At 43.8% G+C, this 19,319-nt stretch overlaps 2 protein-coding genes across 3 annotated transcripts; both read left to right on the forward strand.

The window, feature by feature from the left end:
• Positions 1 to 1,243: 1,243 nt before the first annotated feature.
• Positions 1,244 to 6,124, forward strand: LOC126046950 (serum amyloid A protein-like). 2 transcript variants are annotated; one of them, XM_049820028.1, is made up of 4 exons: positions 1,244 to 1,555; positions 4,887 to 5,019; positions 5,322 to 5,460; positions 5,905 to 6,124. In XM_049820028.1, exons 2-4 carry the CDS (start codon positions 4,914 to 4,916, stop codon positions 6,044 to 6,046), a joined length of 387 nt encoding a protein of 128 aa, XP_049675985.1. In that variant the 5' UTR covers positions 1,244 to 1,555; positions 4,887 to 4,913; the 3' UTR covers positions 6,047 to 6,124. The 2 variants fall into 2 exon arrangements, with proteins under 2 accessions (XP_049675985.1, XP_049675984.1); XM_049820027.1 differs by lacking the exon at positions 1,244 to 1,555 and adding an exon at positions 1,567 to 4,538.
• A 355-nt stretch (positions 6,125 to 6,479) lies between these two features.
• On the forward strand, positions 6,480 to 18,714 carry SAAL1 (serum amyloid A like 1). The gene is made up of 12 exons (XM_049820021.1): positions 6,480 to 6,651; positions 6,896 to 7,009; positions 8,299 to 8,382; positions 10,902 to 10,981; positions 11,384 to 11,443; positions 11,690 to 11,805; positions 13,944 to 14,127; positions 14,398 to 14,480; positions 14,625 to 14,813; positions 15,224 to 15,420; positions 15,955 to 16,047; positions 16,638 to 18,714. Exons 1-12 carry the CDS (start codon positions 6,535 to 6,537, stop codon positions 16,728 to 16,730), a joined length of 1,410 nt encoding a protein of 469 aa, XP_049675978.1. The 5' UTR covers positions 6,480 to 6,534; the 3' UTR covers positions 16,731 to 18,714.
• The last annotated feature ends 605 nt before the right edge of the window (positions 18,715 to 19,319 follow it).

Genomic DNA, 19,319 nt, shown 5'->3' on the forward strand with positions numbered 1-19,319 from the left:
TCCAGATCATTGATGAAGAAATTAAACAGAACTGGCCCCAATACTGAGCCCTGGGGAACACTACTTGTGATTGTCTGCCAATTGGATTTAATTCCATTCACCACAACTCTTTGGGTCTGGCCATCCAGTGAGTTTTTTACCCAGTGAAGCGTATGCCAATCCAAGCCATGAGCAGCCAGTGTCTCCAGGAGAGTGCTGTGGGAAACGGTGTCTGTCAAAGGCTTTACTAAAGTCCGGGTAAACTTTGGTAATTCCACAATGAATTTGACATTTTGGAAGGTGAGAGGACTGCATGTCTTATTTTAATAACCTTTCTAAAAGCTGAAGGTTTGGATAAGTATTTTTAGATGGATGCTGTCAAGAAGTCTTTTTAAGTATCTGCTAGAATATGAAGATCTATAAAATCACTTGGATTTTATTTCTCATTTACAGAACTATGCTTTGTACCAGCACTCTTTCTGCACTTAATACATCTTTGAACAAGTTTCTTTTTAGGCTTCTATTTTTCTCCCTCTTTGCTGTCAAGACTGTCACATTTTTAACAGAAGGCCACAGTGTCTGGTCAATATTTCATTTTCACAAATGTCATTTAAACAAAAAATTAATGTATGCATTGGAACTAAATTTATTATTTAATCCATAATTTTGTCATGAAATGACAATATTTCTTTACAATCCCTCTTTTTATGTAGTCTTGCAGCACTTGTAGTGGTGCAAAATAATGCTTTTATTTTAATGAAAATAGGACTTTAGTAATAAAACCTCCAGACTTCTGAGAGGTGCAGTCTATTTTACCTCAATTGCAAGAAAAGACTTTATTATGGAGGGTTGGTTACTTCACTAGAGAAAATGAAGTTAGAGGGAGTCAATTAGTGGCAGGCTTTCATCTGTTAATAGTGTTGCTTGTGGAAAAGCCAATGCAGAACTACTTCAAAAAAAATAAAACTTTTAAGTCTTTTGGGGTTTAGATTTTTGACATTGGAAACAGCACAGATCCTTCTGTTGGAAACACTCCATGCTCTTACTGTAAGACTTGGAATAGGAGCCAGGCACCTGCAGTGTGTGGTGAGGTTAAACAAATCAGATGTTGGTGCCTGTTCTCCTACCTGCCAAGTAAGCTCAGTGGCTGTTGTGTTTAACTAACTCTGTTACAAGCGTGTGAATGTAGTACAGCTTTAGCTGAGTACTTGTGTTGCCCTCAGAGGAAGTTGGCTGGCTTTCCAAGAACGTACCTGGCTTGTCTCTACAGCAATCTCCTCCTTACTTCTGTGGGGTTTTTGTACACGTGGTTAACTTTGAGTGAGGGTTGGGGCTTTTGGTGTTTTTTTTTACAATAAATCTCATACACTTTGCATTCAGAAGTTTTTTTAACTTTGTGTCAGAACTGTCATATAGCTAACATAATGGGAAGCGTTTGTTCAAATTTGGTGTCTAGAGTGAGCTTGTGTTGATTTCAACTAACTTGGCTGCCAGTAAAGAGTAAGAATTTACTCTGAAGAAGAGTTGGAAAATCACCATTTCCTATTCTTGATGCACGTGTTTTCATCTCATATGGGTAAGTGAGGGGACTGTGAAATGAAGCAGTCTTCTATTTAGAAGTTACGGTTGTACAGAGCAATGCCCTCATCCTAAAGGTACAGCTCCTACTGGCTCTTGTCAGCCAGCTAAGCATACACTGCTGATATTTTAATCCAGCCTTTGCTGGAGCAGATGAGCTGCAGCTCATCTTTGGTTTTGGTGACTGTTGGTGGAGGGGACCCTTGAAGAGCAGAGATGAATAAAGGGGGCTTTGCCTGGAGCAATATTAAGTAGAAGCAGTGTTGGGTTTGTTGTTGGTCTTCCCCCCACACACCCCCAAATATCTAAAGGCCTCATAACTGCTTCAAAACACTGTTTCACCATTAGAATTATCATCAAAACCTCTGGTGAAATAAATTTTATTTAAAATAAATATCTGCATATGCAAACTGCTTCTTGAAGAGGGGCTAAGTTTGCAGTTGCTCTACATGTCTATTATCCTGAGGCCAATGCTAGTAAATATTGCATACAGCAGCATGGCAAAACCCCTGAAGTGAATTATTGTCCATGTAAACTTGGATAAGGTGCTGTTACTTCCCAGAATAAGGGGTGACTGTGTTTATTACTGTGCCTGAGCTGGGAATTCACCTCGTCCCCTTTCTCAAGCTGAGATTTTTTTAGATTGCAAAATACCTACATTACAGAATGTTTGCAGAATGTAGCTTACATTTGTAGATAGTTAAAGGGCAAACAGTTTGAGGTTGCTTTTCATCTTAAGTATATCGGAATGTACAAACCTAGAAAAGGGTCTCCTAGGTGCCCCTGTATGTGTTATGTTTACCCAGTGTGCACATGCAGGCTCTGTTTTAGTGCTGGGCCAGAAAAGAATATTCCATTCAAACCCTTCTACGTGCTCAGAGGCAGCTTGCCTATTTGTGTTGCAAAAGCAATGATTTTGGCTGCAGGTTGTTTCTATGGGCCAAGAGCTGTGACCTGGAAAGCAGGCAAAGAGGCTATGGACAAGCAGTGCTCAGGCTGTTATTTGCTGAAGCACAAAGCTGGTGCTTTATCTCAGTTACTGTAGGAAGCTCTAGCATTGTCACTGCTGCTGCTGTCCTTGTTGGAGACAAGTCAGGAGGATGCAATCCAAGATCTTCTAAAAATCTCCTCCAGTACCTGCCTTCTTGCAATTATCCTCGTGTTTGTGCTCTTTGCAGAAAATTTTGGTTTGGGGAGAATGTGAAACATATCAGGCCACATCAGAAAACTCAGAAATATCCTCTGTGGCCCAAAATGTCTAAGCTTTTGTAGGGAAAAGTTCCTTAAGTCAGTTCTGAAGGCAATGCTCTGTTCTAGATCCCTGGCCAAAATGGGACATGCGTTAGTGAGCCTGTACCCCAACTTACAGGTATAATTTTTCAGTTTTTGGGGTTTTTTTAAATCAAAACCAAAAAGAGGCAGACAGGGCTACTTGCGGCCAGCAGAGAAGGCACTTGAGCTGACGTACCGTAAGGGCATAAGTCATTGCTAGAATGTGAACAGAGTTGCAGCAAACCCACAGCCTTCCAGTCTCTGCTGTAACTGAGCTGTTACACTGCTAAGTATCAGGTTCCTGGGTGGTAGGGGACAAAATTATGTGCCTGGCTGCCTGCTTTTTGCAAGGTTTCCTTGTCCGTTGGGTTGGGGTTTAGATTCTCATCTCAAATTGTTCATTCAGAGATACAGTATACTAGAGAATATCTGTCCTGCCACTCCAGGCCTGTGTGTGGAAAGTGTTTCTTCTTCCCCTACGCTAAATTATTGCCTGAAGTCTAGTGATGCCCAAGGAAGTTAGCTGCTGGCACTTTATTAGCTGTTTGTTATTGCACCTCTTTTACCTTGTGCCTCTGCCCTTTGGCTCCAGCAGCTAATTTTAAGAGTTGTGACTGGGGCTACTACACATACCTCTTCTGCAGAGAATATAAAGAAGTTCTCTTAGACTTGTTAAATCATGTATGAGACCGCACAATGGGGAGACATTTCTGCAAATTCATTCTACAGTGCAACTGCACTCAAACCCAGACCTTTCTGCAGTGGAAACAGTTGTGTCAGTTGTTAACCAAGGGAAGCAAGCAGGCTCATAAGCGGAGAGAGCACAGTGGATACTCAAACTGTGAACCATGCCGATAGGGCCTGACAGTTAAAATATCGATCTTAAACTCTAGCAGAGCTGTGGCTGTATGGATCTGAACTTCCCCTTAGATAAAATGTTTACTGCTGCATCACAACTTCCTTAGTTTAGCCCACCTGAGCCTCACTGAGCCACTGTTGCAGCAGGATGGCTGGAAGCCCCTTGAGAAGGATCTGTGAGAGCAAGCAAAGGCAGGACGAACCATTCAGGCCGCCTTTATGGTGGGGGTGTGTGTGTGTGTGCTATCTTGAAGCATTATCAGCAGGGACATGGGTGTCTGCAGTTTGTTTTGCAGTGGAGTTAAAAGCAACATTTCCCACTTTCCATTCTATCAACTCTGGGATCCATTTTTTCATCCCAGCACGCATGGGAATTTCGCTTAGTGGTTCCTGCAGCCATTGTGGTAATGCAGCTGACCACTCCTCGTGCACAAACGCAGACCTGACCTTGTGCTTCAACGTACAGTGCAGATGATCAGGCACCTTCTCCGAGCTCTGTCCAGCAGAAGAGCTGAACAAAAGTGTCACCCTTAAGGCAACTCTAACACTTCAACCACACAGAACACATCCTGCTTGTTATGAGGAGCAAATAGTCCTGTGGACAGCTGAAGAGGCACCACATACTTTCTAAAAAATTGTGTAACAGGAGCTATGAACTTACAGTAATGACAAGGACAGGCTTACTGTAATGATTTCAGTTTTGGAAGCGGGTTGGTTGTGGGGAATTCCCAGCCATGGGTATCCTTTCCAATTTCCTCTTTTGAGGGGTTTGAATTGCTTATAAATATCCTCTCTGAGTCTCAGAGCACACAAGACAAGCTCCCCTCCTTTGGCTTTGCCTTTCTGCAATGGTGAGTGATATTCTGAATTTGTGAGTTATATGCTGTGTTTTTAGCTGGTATTCAGGAACAGGACTAATGCTTTAGCATGGGGGGGCTTCTCTGTATTCGTGACGGGAGCAGCAGAGAATGCTAAAATGCAAGTTTCTCATGTCCATCCGCCTCTGTTGCGGAGTCCTTAGCTGAGGTTGTGGTTGCACAGAGGGCATCTCTCCTTGTGTGGGGACAAGCAGGTTCCTGGGCTAGCCATCAGTGCTGGGGCAGCTGTCCAGGCACAGCTACGGGTGTGATGGATGCTATAGCAACAGTCTCTCAAAGGTGCTCCAGAACTGCTCATCTCTCTAACTGTCTGTCTCACAGCTCCGTGTCAGGCTTGGGCCAGGAACCATGAGGCTCCGTGTCTGCCTCGTGTTGCTCTCCTTTATTCTGTGCACAAGTGCTGAGAAGCCACTACTAGTCCGAGGTGGACAATTTGTCCGGGATGCAGTGGGAGGTAAGCTGCTGTTACTGCAAGTCTTTCTCTCAGGATCCCCCTCCTCAAGCACAGGTTATTGGCAATCAAGGGATGCAGTCCTTGGAGGTGGGAGGTCTGCAGCTCCACATTAGGGACCCTGCTGGTTTCTGCTGCTGGAAGACGGCCTTGATCAGCCCCCGCAGGCTCTTTCCGTGGGCATGCCCGTGTGCAAAGGCTGATGAGGAGAAGTGCCTCTCTGTGTTACTGGGCCTTTCAGCTCCTGGCTGAAATGGACTTCACTGATGACTCTTTAAAGTCAACATCTTCTCTGTTTTCTTCAGGGGCATGGGATATGTTCAGAGCATACCGGGACATGCGTGAGGCAAATTATAAAGATGCTGACAAATATTTCCATGCTCGTGGGAATTACGATGCTGCCCAAAGAGGACCTGGTGGTGCTTGGGCAGCCAAAGTGATCAGGTAATGGAGCGTATTTGGCTTGTTAACAGTGAGTTACTAGGGATCCAGGCATTCCAGTCAGAGTGAAGTCCTTTTTGACTTGTACTCAGCTTTTGACCTAGACAGACAGTGGAGGGGAGGGGAAGCAGTTAATGTCTGAACAGGCTGTCTCTAGAGGAATGATGCCTCTCCTCCCACATGAGCTTGAGCCTTTCATCTTGTCCTCCCCAGAAGGCAGATTCCTCACCTCCGCATTTCTGGCGAGAAGGAACTTCTTTCTTGCCAGTTCATTTCCTGACGCAGCACTTACGCATTCCCCTATGGTTCTAGGACAAGGCCTGAATATGCGCTTGCATCTCGCTTTGAGAAGTCCGGTGGAAAAGCTAGGTTTATATGAGCGAGGAAATCAATGCAAAGTGGAGTTAAATGCCGGTTCGTTCAGGTGGCCTTTTTTCTTCCTCTTAGCGATGTCCGGGAAAAATGGCAGAGCGACGTGAGTGGCAGAGGCGCGGAAGACACCCGAGCCGACCAAGAAGCGAATGAGTGGGGCAGAAGCGGGGGGGATCCCAACCGCTACAGACCTCCGGGCCTCCCCACCAACTACTAGCACTGCCCCCCGGCAGGCCATCTCTGCTCCCCTAGTAGACCTCCTCTGTGCAGCCCAATAAAGAAACTCTCCCGTCAACCGCTGCCTGCTGGCTCGCCTCCCTTCCTTCGGCGTGGGGACCTCAACCCCCAGCGCCGGCTTCGAGGGGAGCGGGACGCCCTGGCGGGGGGGCCGCGCTCCCCGTGCGCGTCCCTGCGGGCCGCTGTCAGGGCGTCGCGGGGGCCACGGGCGCTGCCGAGGGGCGAGGGGTCTGCCTCGGCCTCCCCGGGAGCCTCGGGGGCCGCTTTCCGCGGAGGAGGCGGCGGCCAGGGCCGCGTCCCGCCGTCCCGGGCCGGGCGCTGAGGGCCGGCGAGGGCCCCGACCCGCCCGTCGAGGGGGTGTCCTCCCGGCACCCCGCCCCGGCAGGGGGCGCTGCGGGGCGCCGCCCCGGCGCCGCTCTGGCCGCCGCTGCCGCCTCGTTGGCGCCGGCGGGGTTGTGGCGGGCCGCCATGGACCGTAACCCCTCGCCGCCCTCCAGCGAGGCGGAGGAGGAGGAGGGCGACGCGGTGGGGAACACGGTGTACAGCAAGCACTGGCTGTTCAGCATCCTCACCCGCCTCATCGAGGTGCGGGCCTGGGGGAGCGGGGGCGCCGTGAGGGAAGAGGCCGGCGGGCGCGGTGCGACCGTTACCGGGACACCACACACACACACACACACGACACGCCGGTTTCCTGGTTGTGTGGGGGTTTTTTTGCGCCGTGACTGAAGCGGTGGGTCGTTGTTAATGTTTCATGGCGTGTCTCTGTCGTATGCTCGTAGCTCACGTACCGCCGTCCCCGCTGTGCGCCCCCACCCCCGTTTTCCCTCAGGTCATTAGCCCCGAGAAGACGGAGCCCACCGTGAGTCCCGGGGGAATCCAGACGGAGCTGGATGAAGAGATGGAGAATGACATTTGCAAAGTGTGGGACATGTCGATGGACGAGGTAGGACCGATGGGCGGCGGTCGGACCTCAAGGGTGGTCCGCAGAATCCTTCTGGAGGCGGGAGAAGGCACAGAATTACGTGGGCTCGGTCAGCTTTCTGATTTCGACGGTGTTGATTATTCCCTGGTTTGGCCGGCAGCACGCTGTGAGTCATTAGGCAGGGCAGGTGTGGTGAATTGGCATCAAGCAGGCTCATCACAAAGGCTGCTTTTCAAGAGGAGCAAGTAAGTTGTGTGCTCTCTTAAGCCCAGCATGGATTTGCAAAAGCAGGCCTTTTGTTGTGCCCTAGTTGCTGGGCTCTGTGCTGCCGTTTGAGGATGTAAAACAGACCCGTGCGCGAATGCGAAAGAAACATGGTGGTCTGCCCAACCTTCCCTCCAGGTGTCTAATGGATCCTGTGGTGCTGGTTTTTAGGGTCAGCTGGCATAAATGGGACCATATTCACACCTGTTGGCTTTCTGTATTATGTGTAGGGGTTGAACTGAAGCTCAGAGTTATTAGAAGACAGCACCTTAGCTGTAGCTGAAATTAACTCAGGTGCATAGCCTGGATCTTCAGCAGTTTGATTATGGAGATAATACTGATGTCATCTCTAAACAGGCTTTTTTCCCTCTAGCAATTGTAATGCATCCTGCTGGTAAGCGTAGTTTTTTCTGGTAGATAACAGCCTTTTAAAGTTTAGCTACGGGCTGACAATGGCAATGTAACATAGCTTTTTGGTCTTTTTCTCAACGTTCTCAAATGCTGGAACAAATTCTCAAGATAAATTTTTTTTTGTTTAATTATTATTTTATTCTGTGGCTCTTTGTTTAGATGTTTCAAATAAACATGGAAGATGTGTCCTTTACTCCTAAATAGAGAACTAATTTTGTGGTTTAATGTGGTAAAATGAGGAGGAGGTTTCCTCTTCTGTATGGTCTGATCAAGTGCTAATGTTAATCCCTTCCCTTGTTTCTTTTTGTATGTCTGGGCGATGTCACTGTCTGAAAACATACTTGCTGAATTCTGACTTAGCGCCTCTGACCCTCTGTTGAGAGAGAGCACAAGAAACTAAATGTGACTTGGCTCATTGTATAGCAAATCATTGGCATCCTGAATCACCACAGGGGCTTGCTGATCTTCTCGCATTGAAAAGCAAGGATTATTGGTATTAACTGTTGGGAAATAACTGATCTCGTGTAGTGAGTTTGACAACTCTTCGACTGAGTCCTTGTGCTGTGAGAAAAGGTTTGATTTTGTATTTGGAAATTGTAGAAGTCCATTTACTTCTCCATTCACTTTCTCCACAGGATGTTGCTTTATTTCTTCAGGAGTTCAACGCTCCTGATATATTCATGGGAGTTTTTGCCAAGTCAAAATGCCCTCGCCTTACTGTAAGTATGGGCTGTCAAAAAGCTGTCCCATATTAATAGCAATAGTAAATAGCTCTGTACATGCATTTGCACCTATCTCCCTCCTCCTCCCATTGCATGTTTGAATACATTAGGGAAACAAGGAGAAAATGCAAAAGCAAAGTTTAGAATGCTTTTATGCAGTGTTTTTAATACGGTCTAATCGGTAAGTATTTCAGCGATGCTGAAGCTGATATATGTCATTACTGATGAAGGACTAAGTTTATCAAATGTAGTTATAAGGCTTGTTATAAAAACCTGTGAAGACTGACCTTTTTTTCATTATTTGTTTCATGATTACTGAGCAGAAATAGTCAAGAATTTTTTAAGTCAGACCTAGAAAAGTGCCATGGGTTGACCCTGGCTGGATGCCAGGGGCCCACCAAGCCACTCTATCACTCTGCTCCTCAACTGGACGGGAGAGAAAATACAATGAGAGGCTGGTGGGTCAAGATAAGGACAGGGAGATCACTCACCAATTACCATCACTGGCAAAACAGATTCGACCTGGGGAAATTAAATTAATTTATTACCAATCAAATCAGAGTAGGGTGATGAGAAATAAAACCAAATCTTAAAACACATTCCCCCCACCCCTCCCTTCTTCCCAGGCACAGCTTCACTCCCAAATTCTCTACCTCCTCCCCGCCCAGCAGCACAGGTGAACAGGGAATGGGGGTTGTGGTCAGTTCATCACACATCTCTGCCGCTCCTTTATCCTCACTCTCTTCCCCTGCTCCAGCGTGGGGTCCCTCCCACGGGAGACAGTTCTGCACACACTTCTCCAATATGAGTCCTTCCCATGGGCTGCAGTTCTTCACAAACTGCTTCAGCGTGGGTCCCTTCCATGGGGTGCAGTCCTTCAGGCACAGACTGCTCCAGTGTGGGTCCCTTCCAACAGGGTCACAAGTCCTGCCAGCAAACCTGCTCCAGTGTGGGCTCCTCTCTCCGTGGGGCCACAGGTCCTGCCAGGAGCCTGTTCAGCACGGGCTTCCCATGGGGTCCCAGCCTCCTTTGGGCACCCACCTGCTCCGGCGTGGGGTCCTCCCCGGGCTGCAGGCAGATATCTGCTCCGCTATGGATCTCCATGGGCTGCAGGGGGACAGCCTGCCTCACCATGGCCTTCCCCATGGGCTGCAGGGAAATCTCTGCTCTGGCACCTGGAGCACCTCCTCCCCCTCCTTCTTCACTGACCTTGCAAGGGTGCCTGCAGGGTTGTTTCTCTCACATGTTCTCACTCCTCTCTCCAGCTGCAGTTTCTGTTCCACAGCAGCTTTTTCCCTGTCTTAAATATGTTATCCCAGAGGAGGTGTCACAGTCGCTGATGGGCTCAGCCTTGGCCAGCAGCACGTCCGTCTTGGAGCTGGCTGACATTGGCTCTGTTGGATGTAGGGGAAGCTTCTAGCAGCTTCTCATAGAAGCCACCCCTGTAGCCCCCCGCTACCAAAACCTTGCCGCGCAAACCCAATACAAAAAGTAATCTTAGAGGTTAGGAACTGTTGGACACCAATACTTAATAAATTTTTTTTCTCCCTTTCTTTTGATGTCATTGTGTTGCAGCTTGTATTACACAGTGTACTATAGGGTTTAAGATGGGGTTTTCAAAGTTATTCAGTCTTGGTACAACTCCCTTTTCTCTGAAGTTACCAGACGCTTTACTTCAGGAGATGAGTAGAGGCATGTAGGGCTTTGAAAGTTCAGTACTTTGTGTTTTGAAAGTACAACCAAAATTTGGAAGCGAGTGTGAATTGGTCATCACAGCTACTTTCTTGAAATAGTGTCTGCTAGAGCGTCAGCCGTAATTTAGCAGAGGTAATAGCATGTTAATAATTAAGAAGATAACCTTGAGTGGTGAGAGTTGATATCCAGCTTTAAATTGCTGAAAATGAATGATCCCCAGGACATTCTGTGTTAGCACCAGTCACCCACAGGTACTTCAGAGCTTTTGTGGTCCCCTGTATAGAAATGTGCATCCTTTTAATGATTGTCTAGGCATGAATATTCTAATGGGTTGCACTGCTTTTGGTTGGGTTTTGGGTTTGGTTTTTTATCTCTGCAATCAGAAAATGGGCTTTGCTGGAAGCTTGTATTAAGAGCTTTTTCTTATGGGAGGAAGTGAATATCTGTGAGGGTTGCGCTTACGTGGTGATATTTTTGTTCTTGGGACTCTTTATTGCTTTAATAATAGGGATGCCAGGTTAGCTTCAAAATGGTGTACATAGACTATGCAAACAAAGTTGATTTCAAGATTTATTTGCTTTTATGGAACACCTTAACACCTAAATATCTGAATAGTACCTGTCATGAGTATTTTTTAGGCTAGTCTAATAGCGTCCTGTAGAAAAATGTGTATCTCTGTCTTGAAATTGGTGAGTCATAAGAACTTGGAAATCAAACTGAAAAATGTCTTTGAACCTCTCTTACTTTTGTCTTATGGCTGTGGAAATAAAATTGTGAACTGCGTTGCAGTTGCCTCATTATACTGTGTTTTGACTTCTCAGGAAATCTGTGTGGGAATATTAGGAAATATGGCCTGTTTCCAAGACATATGCATGTCCATCAGTAAAGATGAGAATCTTGGGTAAGTGTATATGTGCTTTATACATGCATGAGTACTGCTTTTCTGAGCTCACAATCATGAAATACATGTTACAGAAGGAACTAAGTTTGCCTGCCATGCCTCATCTTCATTCACATCTTTTTGGCTGACTGTATTTGTGTGGCAAGTGTTCAGTGAAGTTAAAAAAAAAAGGATACAGACCGCTATTTATTTTTGGTTTTAATCGCCAGTCAAGTTCTTGAATCTTTAATTTCTAAGTTTGGCAATCTTGAGCACTGGAAATGCATGCACAGTCAGGAAAAGCTGGTTTTAATCTAAAACATGGCTGCAGCTATGGAATAATAATAAAACCTTTTTATAACTTTTTATTTTTAAACAAAGATAGATTTTTATTAACTTTTATCTTACATTTCCTCCTTAAAGCCAAGTGTTATTGCAACGTTTGTGTGATTCAGACTCCCCAACTCTTCTGGAAACAAGCAGGTAGGATATCTCAGAAATCAATGCATTATTAGTGTAGTTGCCTGGGAAGAAAGTTGACAAGTGGGCTCACTATTTTATTATCCTCTCATACTATCCTTTTATCATTTCCACATTGTTCTGGAATCTGTTTGCTGTGAGCTGTATTTCTGCTTCTGTCACGTCATTCTCATTATTTTTGATTTACACTTGTACAGCTAAAATGAATGAATTGGGTTCTAATTTGTTAAATGGGCAATTCTTTTCTAGGTTGTTGTTAACTTGCCTCTCCCAGCCTGAGGTGGCCAATGTCTGGGTTGAGAGAATCCGAGAGAACCCTTCTGTGTATGACTGTGTTTGCTTTATCATGTCCAGCTCTACAAATGGTAAGTTGCCAAAACAAGCTGGGAGTTAGTGGGTGTTTGCAGAAAAAAAAAAAAAGAACTCAAGCATGCAATTTCAAAGACAAATATTTTCAATTGGGAGTACAGAATTTCTTTAAAATAAAGTAAACCTCATGAATTTAAAGGACACAAAAATAAACTTGTCCTGCCTTTGCAGGTTTATAAATATATATAAAAAACAACCACAAAAGCACCCATAGAGGAAGAAGAAAGCTCTGTGGGGGAATCAAAATAAGTCTAATAGAAGAAATTGTTATTTGGCACAGTAAAGGAAATGACATAGTCCTCATTCAGGGAGATACATGTGTCATTTTTGATCATTGAAACAAAACCTCATTTAAATTCTTTTTCCAAATCAGCTAGGTATTTTCCATTTTTTTAAACTACCATACTTGTGGAATGGGAACTGGAGGAATGATTCAGTTACTCTGGATGAGTCGTGGTTTAACCTCAGCCAGCAACTGAGCGCCACACAGCCACTTGCTCATTCCCCTTCTGATGGGATGGGGGAGAGAATCAGAAGAGTAAAAGTGAGAAAACTTGTGGGCCGAAATAAAGACAGTTTAATAGGTAAAGCAAAAGCCACGCATGGAAGCGAAGCAAAGCAAAGCAAGGAATTCATTCACCACTTCCCATCAGCAGGCAGGTGTTCAGCCGTCTCCAGGACAGCAGGGCTGCATCGCACGTAACTGTTACTCGGGAAGACAAATGCCGTAACTCCAAACGTCCCCCCTCTTCCTCCTTCTTCCCCAGGTTTACATGCTGAGCATGATGATGTATGGTCTGGGACATCCGTTGGGTCAGTTGGGGTCAGCTGTCCCGGCTGTGTCCCCTCCCAACTTCTTGTGCCCCCCCAGCGTGCTCGCTGGTGGGGTGGGCTGAGAAGCAGAAAAGGCCTTGAATCTGTGTAAGCACTGCTCAGCAATAATGAAAACATCCCTGTGTTATCAGCACTGTTTTCAGCACAGATCCAAAGCACAGCCCCATACCAGCTACTATGAAGAAAATTAACTCTATCCCAGCCAAAACAAGCACAGAATGGCAGCTGAATACTGCACAGCCTTTGGGTATGCAGTCAGTGGTACACAAATCAATCTTAGCACTAATTTAGCAGAAACCACACTAAGCACCTGTCCTGGGTTCAGCTGGGATAGAGTTAATTTTTACAGGAACCTGGGAGGTGGGGGCATAGCCGGGGCAGCTGACCTGGACTAGCCAAGGAGCTATTCCATACCATGTGCCATCATGCTCAGTATATAAATGGGGAGCGGGCCGGGGGGTGCTCTCTGTTTTCGGTGGGGGAAGTGGCGGAGCGTCGGGTCCCGGGTGGTGAGCAGTTGCACTGTGCATCACTCTTTTTGTATACTTTTTCATTAGTGCCGTTGTTGTTGTTGTAATCTTTTTGTGTTTGTCCCGGTAAACTGCCTTTATCTCAACCCTCGAGGTTCCAGTTTCTTTTCCTTTTCTCTCCTCCGTCTCCTCCCCATCCCACCGGAGGGGGGCGGAGGAGTGAGCGAGCGGCTGCGTGGTCCTTTGTTACCGGCCGGGCTGAAACCACGACAGCACCTAATAATGACAATACTTTGGATAGCATTTATGTTTCGCATCCAACTCAATTGTAACAGTAGTTATCATTTGTCTAGGAATCCTAATAATTTAGCTTTTTCAATTTGGTTGTGGTTTTTTAATGACAATCCTCAGAAGTCCTGCTCCATCCAATTGAAATCACAGATCTACTTAAGTAAAATGCAGATTGGCAGGTGTAAGATTAGCAGAAACCTGCATATTTAGGGACAAATCTTGGAAAAGTTTTACTTCAGAAGCAGAAGTTGCAACTTTTCAGGAACATGAAGTCTCTTTGCAGAATCAAGTTCCTGCTTCATAAATGACATGATAAGGTAGAAGGTGTCAGTGATCTTTCATAGAATTCCTGTTTATCAAGCTCTTCGCCTGAGCTATGCAGCAAAAAGGAATTAAACATCATGAGTAGGTCATGAACAAAACTAATATATTTCAGCACTGAATTTACTCTGAATACTTTTATATATTAGCATGTTGTGAGCTAATTTTTGCTCTTGGTTTTTATTTTTGTTGAAATTTATACATTCTTTCTTGTGCAGTTGAATTGCTGGTAAAAGTAGGTGAAGTAGTGGACAAACTCTTTGATCTGGATGAAGAGCTAATGTTAAACTGGATTAAAAATGGCACTTGTCGGTCTGTGGGACCATCTGTAGATGATTCCCCTGAAGAACTTCCAGATTTTAAGATTGTGCCCTGTATACTTGAAGCAGCCAAGCAAGTCCGGTATGTGGGATTTCTTTTTGGTTTCATGGCTGGGGAGACTCCTTGTTAAGGCCTGTGTGTGGACATCTTGATTTCACTGGGAGCTGCATAGTTTGACAGATCACTAGAATACATTTTCCTGTAGTTATAATTTGAAATGAGTTGACTAGTTTGTTAGCAGAGAGAATGGCAGTGATTGCTGATAGTCTTCTGTGTGTCCAGAGCACACAGAATATAAACTCAGTAATCAGATCTTTAATTTGTCTTTGTTTTTTTGTTTGTTCTGTGCAGATCAGATAATCCAGAAGGACTTGATGTTTATATGCATATTTTGCAGCTGCTGACCACAGTGGATGAGGGTATTCAGGCTATTGGTAAGACACTTGAATTGCTACGTACAGTGGGACCAAGAACAGTAGTAACTTCTAGATCATCAGATATTTAATGGGGAGAAAAATAATTCATGTACCTAGATTAAATTTGTTGGGTTGGTGGGTTCTCTTTCTTTCTTTCTCAAGTGCAGGCTCCTGATGGAGGAAAAGAGACTTGGAGTTTGCTTTATGACCTCGTTTGCCATGAACTTTGCCAGCCAGACGATCCACCGATTATTGTGCAGGAGCAGAAGACTGTATTGGCCTCTATTTTGTCCGTGCTGTCTGCTATGTTTGCTTCACAGACAGAACAAGAATATACCAAGATGAGGAAAAGCAAGTTGTGCTTTTTTCTGTTTTGTTTTGTTGGTTTTAGGGGTTTTTTCTTCACAAAAAGATGTGTTGGTTTGGTTCATCAGATAGGATTATCTGGATGCAAATTTAACATACTAGCCTCTCTTGAGTTACCACTAGAGACATTTTCCTTCTCATATTCCTTACCCCTGGTATATACTTTTTATAGAAGATATAGGTTAGCTTGCAGAAAAAATGGGTTTGGTTTTCTATTACATTTCCACTTGCTTCTTTAAAACAGTCTTTGAATGACAAAACACAACACTGTCAAAATATAGAATCCTGTAGCTTTTGTATAAAATCTTGTGGTGTGTTTCAAAATTCTAATGCCTTGAAAGGATGGGGAAAAAATTTCAGTGTTAAACTTCCATTTTCTTGTTACTTTATATTAGATATGCCTCTGATTGGGAGCTTGATTCGTATCTTACAATACATGGAGGGCTGTGGGAGGAGATCTGTTGATAACTCAAAGGAGTCTGAACAAGGAGAGACTGGAAGGGCTGATGTAAATGAGGAAGATTTCCATTTAAAAATTTTGAAGGATATTTGCTGTGAATTACTTTCCAATATGCTTCAAGAACTGACCAAGGTAAGAATGAACAAAATTCTAAGAGGGGTTTCTGCACAGTAGGTAAGAAAAAAAGACATTACTATGAATGTGGGCATTTTTCTGTGCAGGTGAAGTTGCATACTGGAAATTTATTAGAGAGTCAATCAGAAGGTGAGTAGCAGCATGTATGTTAGATGGCAGGGACACAGGTTTTTTGAGGTGTGCACCTTCAGGGCCAGGATTCTGTATGGTAAATTCTCTAGGTGTATGTTGCCATTTCTTTTGAATGAAAACCAATTTATTTAAGGAAAAGAAAGAATATCAATATATAGACTACATCTCTCAGCTGCACTTTTTTATTATGGGAGCATTCAGATTGAGACTTGTGGTGCATGAGCTTTCACACCTTTTTGTATTAGCTACATCTGGCATTCTCTGAGAACTGTAAGTTCTGGTTGTTTTACCCATTTTTGAGAATGAAGCGCATGCTGTAGACACTGTGCACAATTTTGAGTTTGTTCTTTCAACAGCTGTTTGTGACATGCTAGTTGTATTTCTTATTTTGTTTTCCAGGAAAATACGTTAGAAGGACTACACCAGGGACATTTAAATGAACAGACATGTTCCTGTGCGTTTCAGAACCTCTTACCTCTGTATTTCGCATCGGTGAGTGTTTGACAAGGTCTTTAACGTAGCTGAAAAAATACTACATGGGTGGCAAGACCTTTCAGAATCAGATGTAGAAATAGGACAGAATTGCTCAGACAGGAGTAATATGCTATTCTAAACAGTCGTACCCTGTCTGTCTCCTCTGGCTTACTTCAGCCAGAGCTTTGCCTACATCATCAGCGGATATAAGGGTCAAACTGTGCTGAAATGAATGGATGTCTGCATATTTATGCTAGCTGAAATTTGTCCTGTACATTCTTATAGAATAATTATTCTAAATATTTTTCATAGGGAGCTTTTCTTTGTGTACATTTAAACAATAAAATAAGAGGGAAGGCAATAATGTTTCAAAATGTAGACCAACTGAAATTGTAGGGTTTAGGAGGGAGGTATCTACTGTGGAGCATTTTCCATTATTCCTTGTAGTGACTGCTGCTGGCTGCTGTTGGTGGGAAGATAGAGAAGTAGAAAGATCCCCTATACCAAGTATAAGAATTCTGTGTTCCATGCAAGTTGGTTTTGGTTGGTTTTTGGTGTGGTTTTTTTTTTACTTTTTGTGCATGTGTGTGTTTGCAATTTATTTCCAGGTGGAGAGTTTCCTTGAAGTTCTGCGTGAGGCTGATCAGACACTTGCTGACAATCTAGAAAAACGTTTCCCAAGCCTGAAGGTTCACGCCTAAGAATGTACCTGAACTATTTTCCTTCTTTGGAATGAAGATTTTTGGCTGTTTCGTTACAGTGTTTCAGAAATCAACTTTTCAGAAAATGCAGGAGAATGAGACAACCTCCTTACCAACAGGTGGCTTTTAAGAAGTGTTTCAGGTAGCCCTGATTAACCTAGGGTTAATCTGGTCTGTATGGGGAAGGAAATTACTGTAAATTCAATTCTGCATCTTCCATCCTGTTTGCTCTGGTGATGAGAGACTGTTGATTTCTAATTGCTCTTCTGCAGCATATTTGTCTTTGAATAACTCTTGATTCTGTGCTTTTCAACTTAAGTTGAAACAGCAAAATGAATGAAATGCACTGAGTAGTTTTTTAACATGATGCTGGTTTCTTCCAAGTTGCTGTTGGCAAAAGGAGGATTGATCAGTAGGAAATCCCAGATGTCCTTTGCCTAAGGACCTTCAAGCACCTGATAAAAACAAGAGTTAAATTACAGAGTTGCAGAGTTGTTTGGGTTCCGCCCACCCACCCCCCCCCCCCTGCCCTTTTAGATCATATCAGTACCTCGAGCAGGTATTGTAACAGAAATGTTTCATCCTGCTCCTTTAAAATCTTCACACTTCTTACACTGAAGCCCCTTCTACATTGCAGCTCTGAGCTGGGGCATCAAGGTCCTGTGCAGTCTAAAGAATCTGAGAATATGGTTACCAGTGGTCTGTGCTGCAGCTTCCAACCATTGCAGCCAGTTACCCAGAGTTAGACTTATAGGGCGGGTTTGGATTTAATCCATGGCATACTTGCAAACTTTCTGCTTTTTTTAAAGCAGTCTATACTTGAGTTTAGGAACGTAACATATATCAGACAGTTCTTTCCTCATTCCTGTGTTTTACGAATTATCTGTGAATGATATTAGAAATGCCATGTTAGCCTCAGTTTTTCAGAGGAGCTTAAGGTGTTAGGCCACTTGCAGTAAATTCTACAGTCTTCTTAAAATCCCACTTTCAATTATATTACGTTCTAACTGCATTACATTTTTAGATCACCTGCCTGCGTGCAGTGCAGCTAACATTTTCTGTGTCTGAAAAGACAGTATAGCAACACATCAGCTTCGCTGTTTCTGTAAATGAGAGTGCAAAACAATTGATCTTTACGAGGTTTGAGATGTAAAAGAAAAATGGGAACCAGAGGATAGAGAATAACTTAATACCATATACACATGTGCCCTGGCTCTCCAGGTTTTTATACACTTTAAGTATTGTGCTGGGCCATGTTTTGTTTGCCCTGAGTTACCTGTACACATGGTAAAATCCAGTGTGTGTACATGTATATAGCCTTTTCATCCAAACTTCCAGTTTTCAAAAATAGTGCAATTTAGTCATTCCCTGGGGCTGCCAGCAGCATCTTAGTTGTCGGGAGGGGATTTAGAACTACAAGTATCTGACTTGTGTTGCTGAAAAGAATTGCCACGGTTTCTATTGATTTTTGTATGCTGTGTTTATTGGAGAAGACTGGTAACTGTGAATAGGATGACAGCATTTTTCATACTACTTTGACAGTTTTGGGCTATTTTCTTAAACCTACAGATTTGTAATAAAGTTTCTTTTTTAAAAAAAGATCTGTACGCTTTCCTTCATTCTAAGGGGCAATTATCTGAGTCACTGGAAATGTCTGTTACTCTCAAATATGTCATTTGTAAGAGGAAAATTGAACCTCTTTATAATGCCAATTTCCTGTAAAATATGTTGTCCTTCATTGGATATTCATTTTAACTCTCTCTTGCTTTCTTTGCTTAGTCATTTTTATGGTCTGGAAGTTTATGTGTCTCTCATCCAGTCGTTAACGGTTTTCTGAGCTTAGTTTGTCCCCAGGTGTATCATAAGTATCTTTATGATAGTCCACCATAATTAAGAATTATTTCTGGTTTGTGTCTCTTGAAATTTGTTGCAGTTGTTGAAATTTTGCAGTAGTTGTTTAATGTACAAAAAAGCTGAGACAAGATCTGTTGTTTTATTTTGTTCCTTCTTCTTTTCAGTGCACAAATATCCAGTATTGGGTGATTAATTGCTAAATGTGGTATCACTAATTATGATGAGTAGGTGAGATAAATCATTTACCTGATAAAATTATTGCCTAAGTGGAATGGTATCTAAAGCCTGTCATGTGGTAGAAAAAAATGACTGATGTCAATAAGTGGGAAATCAACTGGGTCCCATCCTCCCACTCTTCTGCAGTAGAAGCAGCTGTAGAAACGGGTCCATCAGCTTCGCTTCAGCAGAATGATAATTCCAGTATGCCGGGAATGTTTATCCTTGATAAACATGGTGAAATGGAGACCAAATTCCCCCTTTGCCCCCCCAAACATCTGCTCTTGTGCTGTCTGTGCTGCATTGGTGGGGCAGCGCTGTCTTCAGGAGCAAGAGGCTGGTGTCCAACTGAATGCGAGGTGAATGTGCAATGTTTTTGGAATTCAGATGTGGAAGAAACTATTTGTGATAGGAGGTGAATGATGTGTTTGGAAATGGTGTGCCTGTATTTTATCATCTTGCCAGCAGGGATCTCCCTTAGGCTGTGCTTTGTGAACATCTCGTGTCCATTTTTTTTGA

Source organism: Accipiter gentilis, chromosome 17 (genome assembly GCF_929443795.1).
Source record: "Accipiter gentilis chromosome 17, bAccGen1.1, whole genome shotgun sequence".
In the NCBI taxonomy this organism is placed as follows: Eukaryota; Metazoa; Chordata; class Aves; order Accipitriformes; family Accipitridae; genus Astur; species Astur gentilis.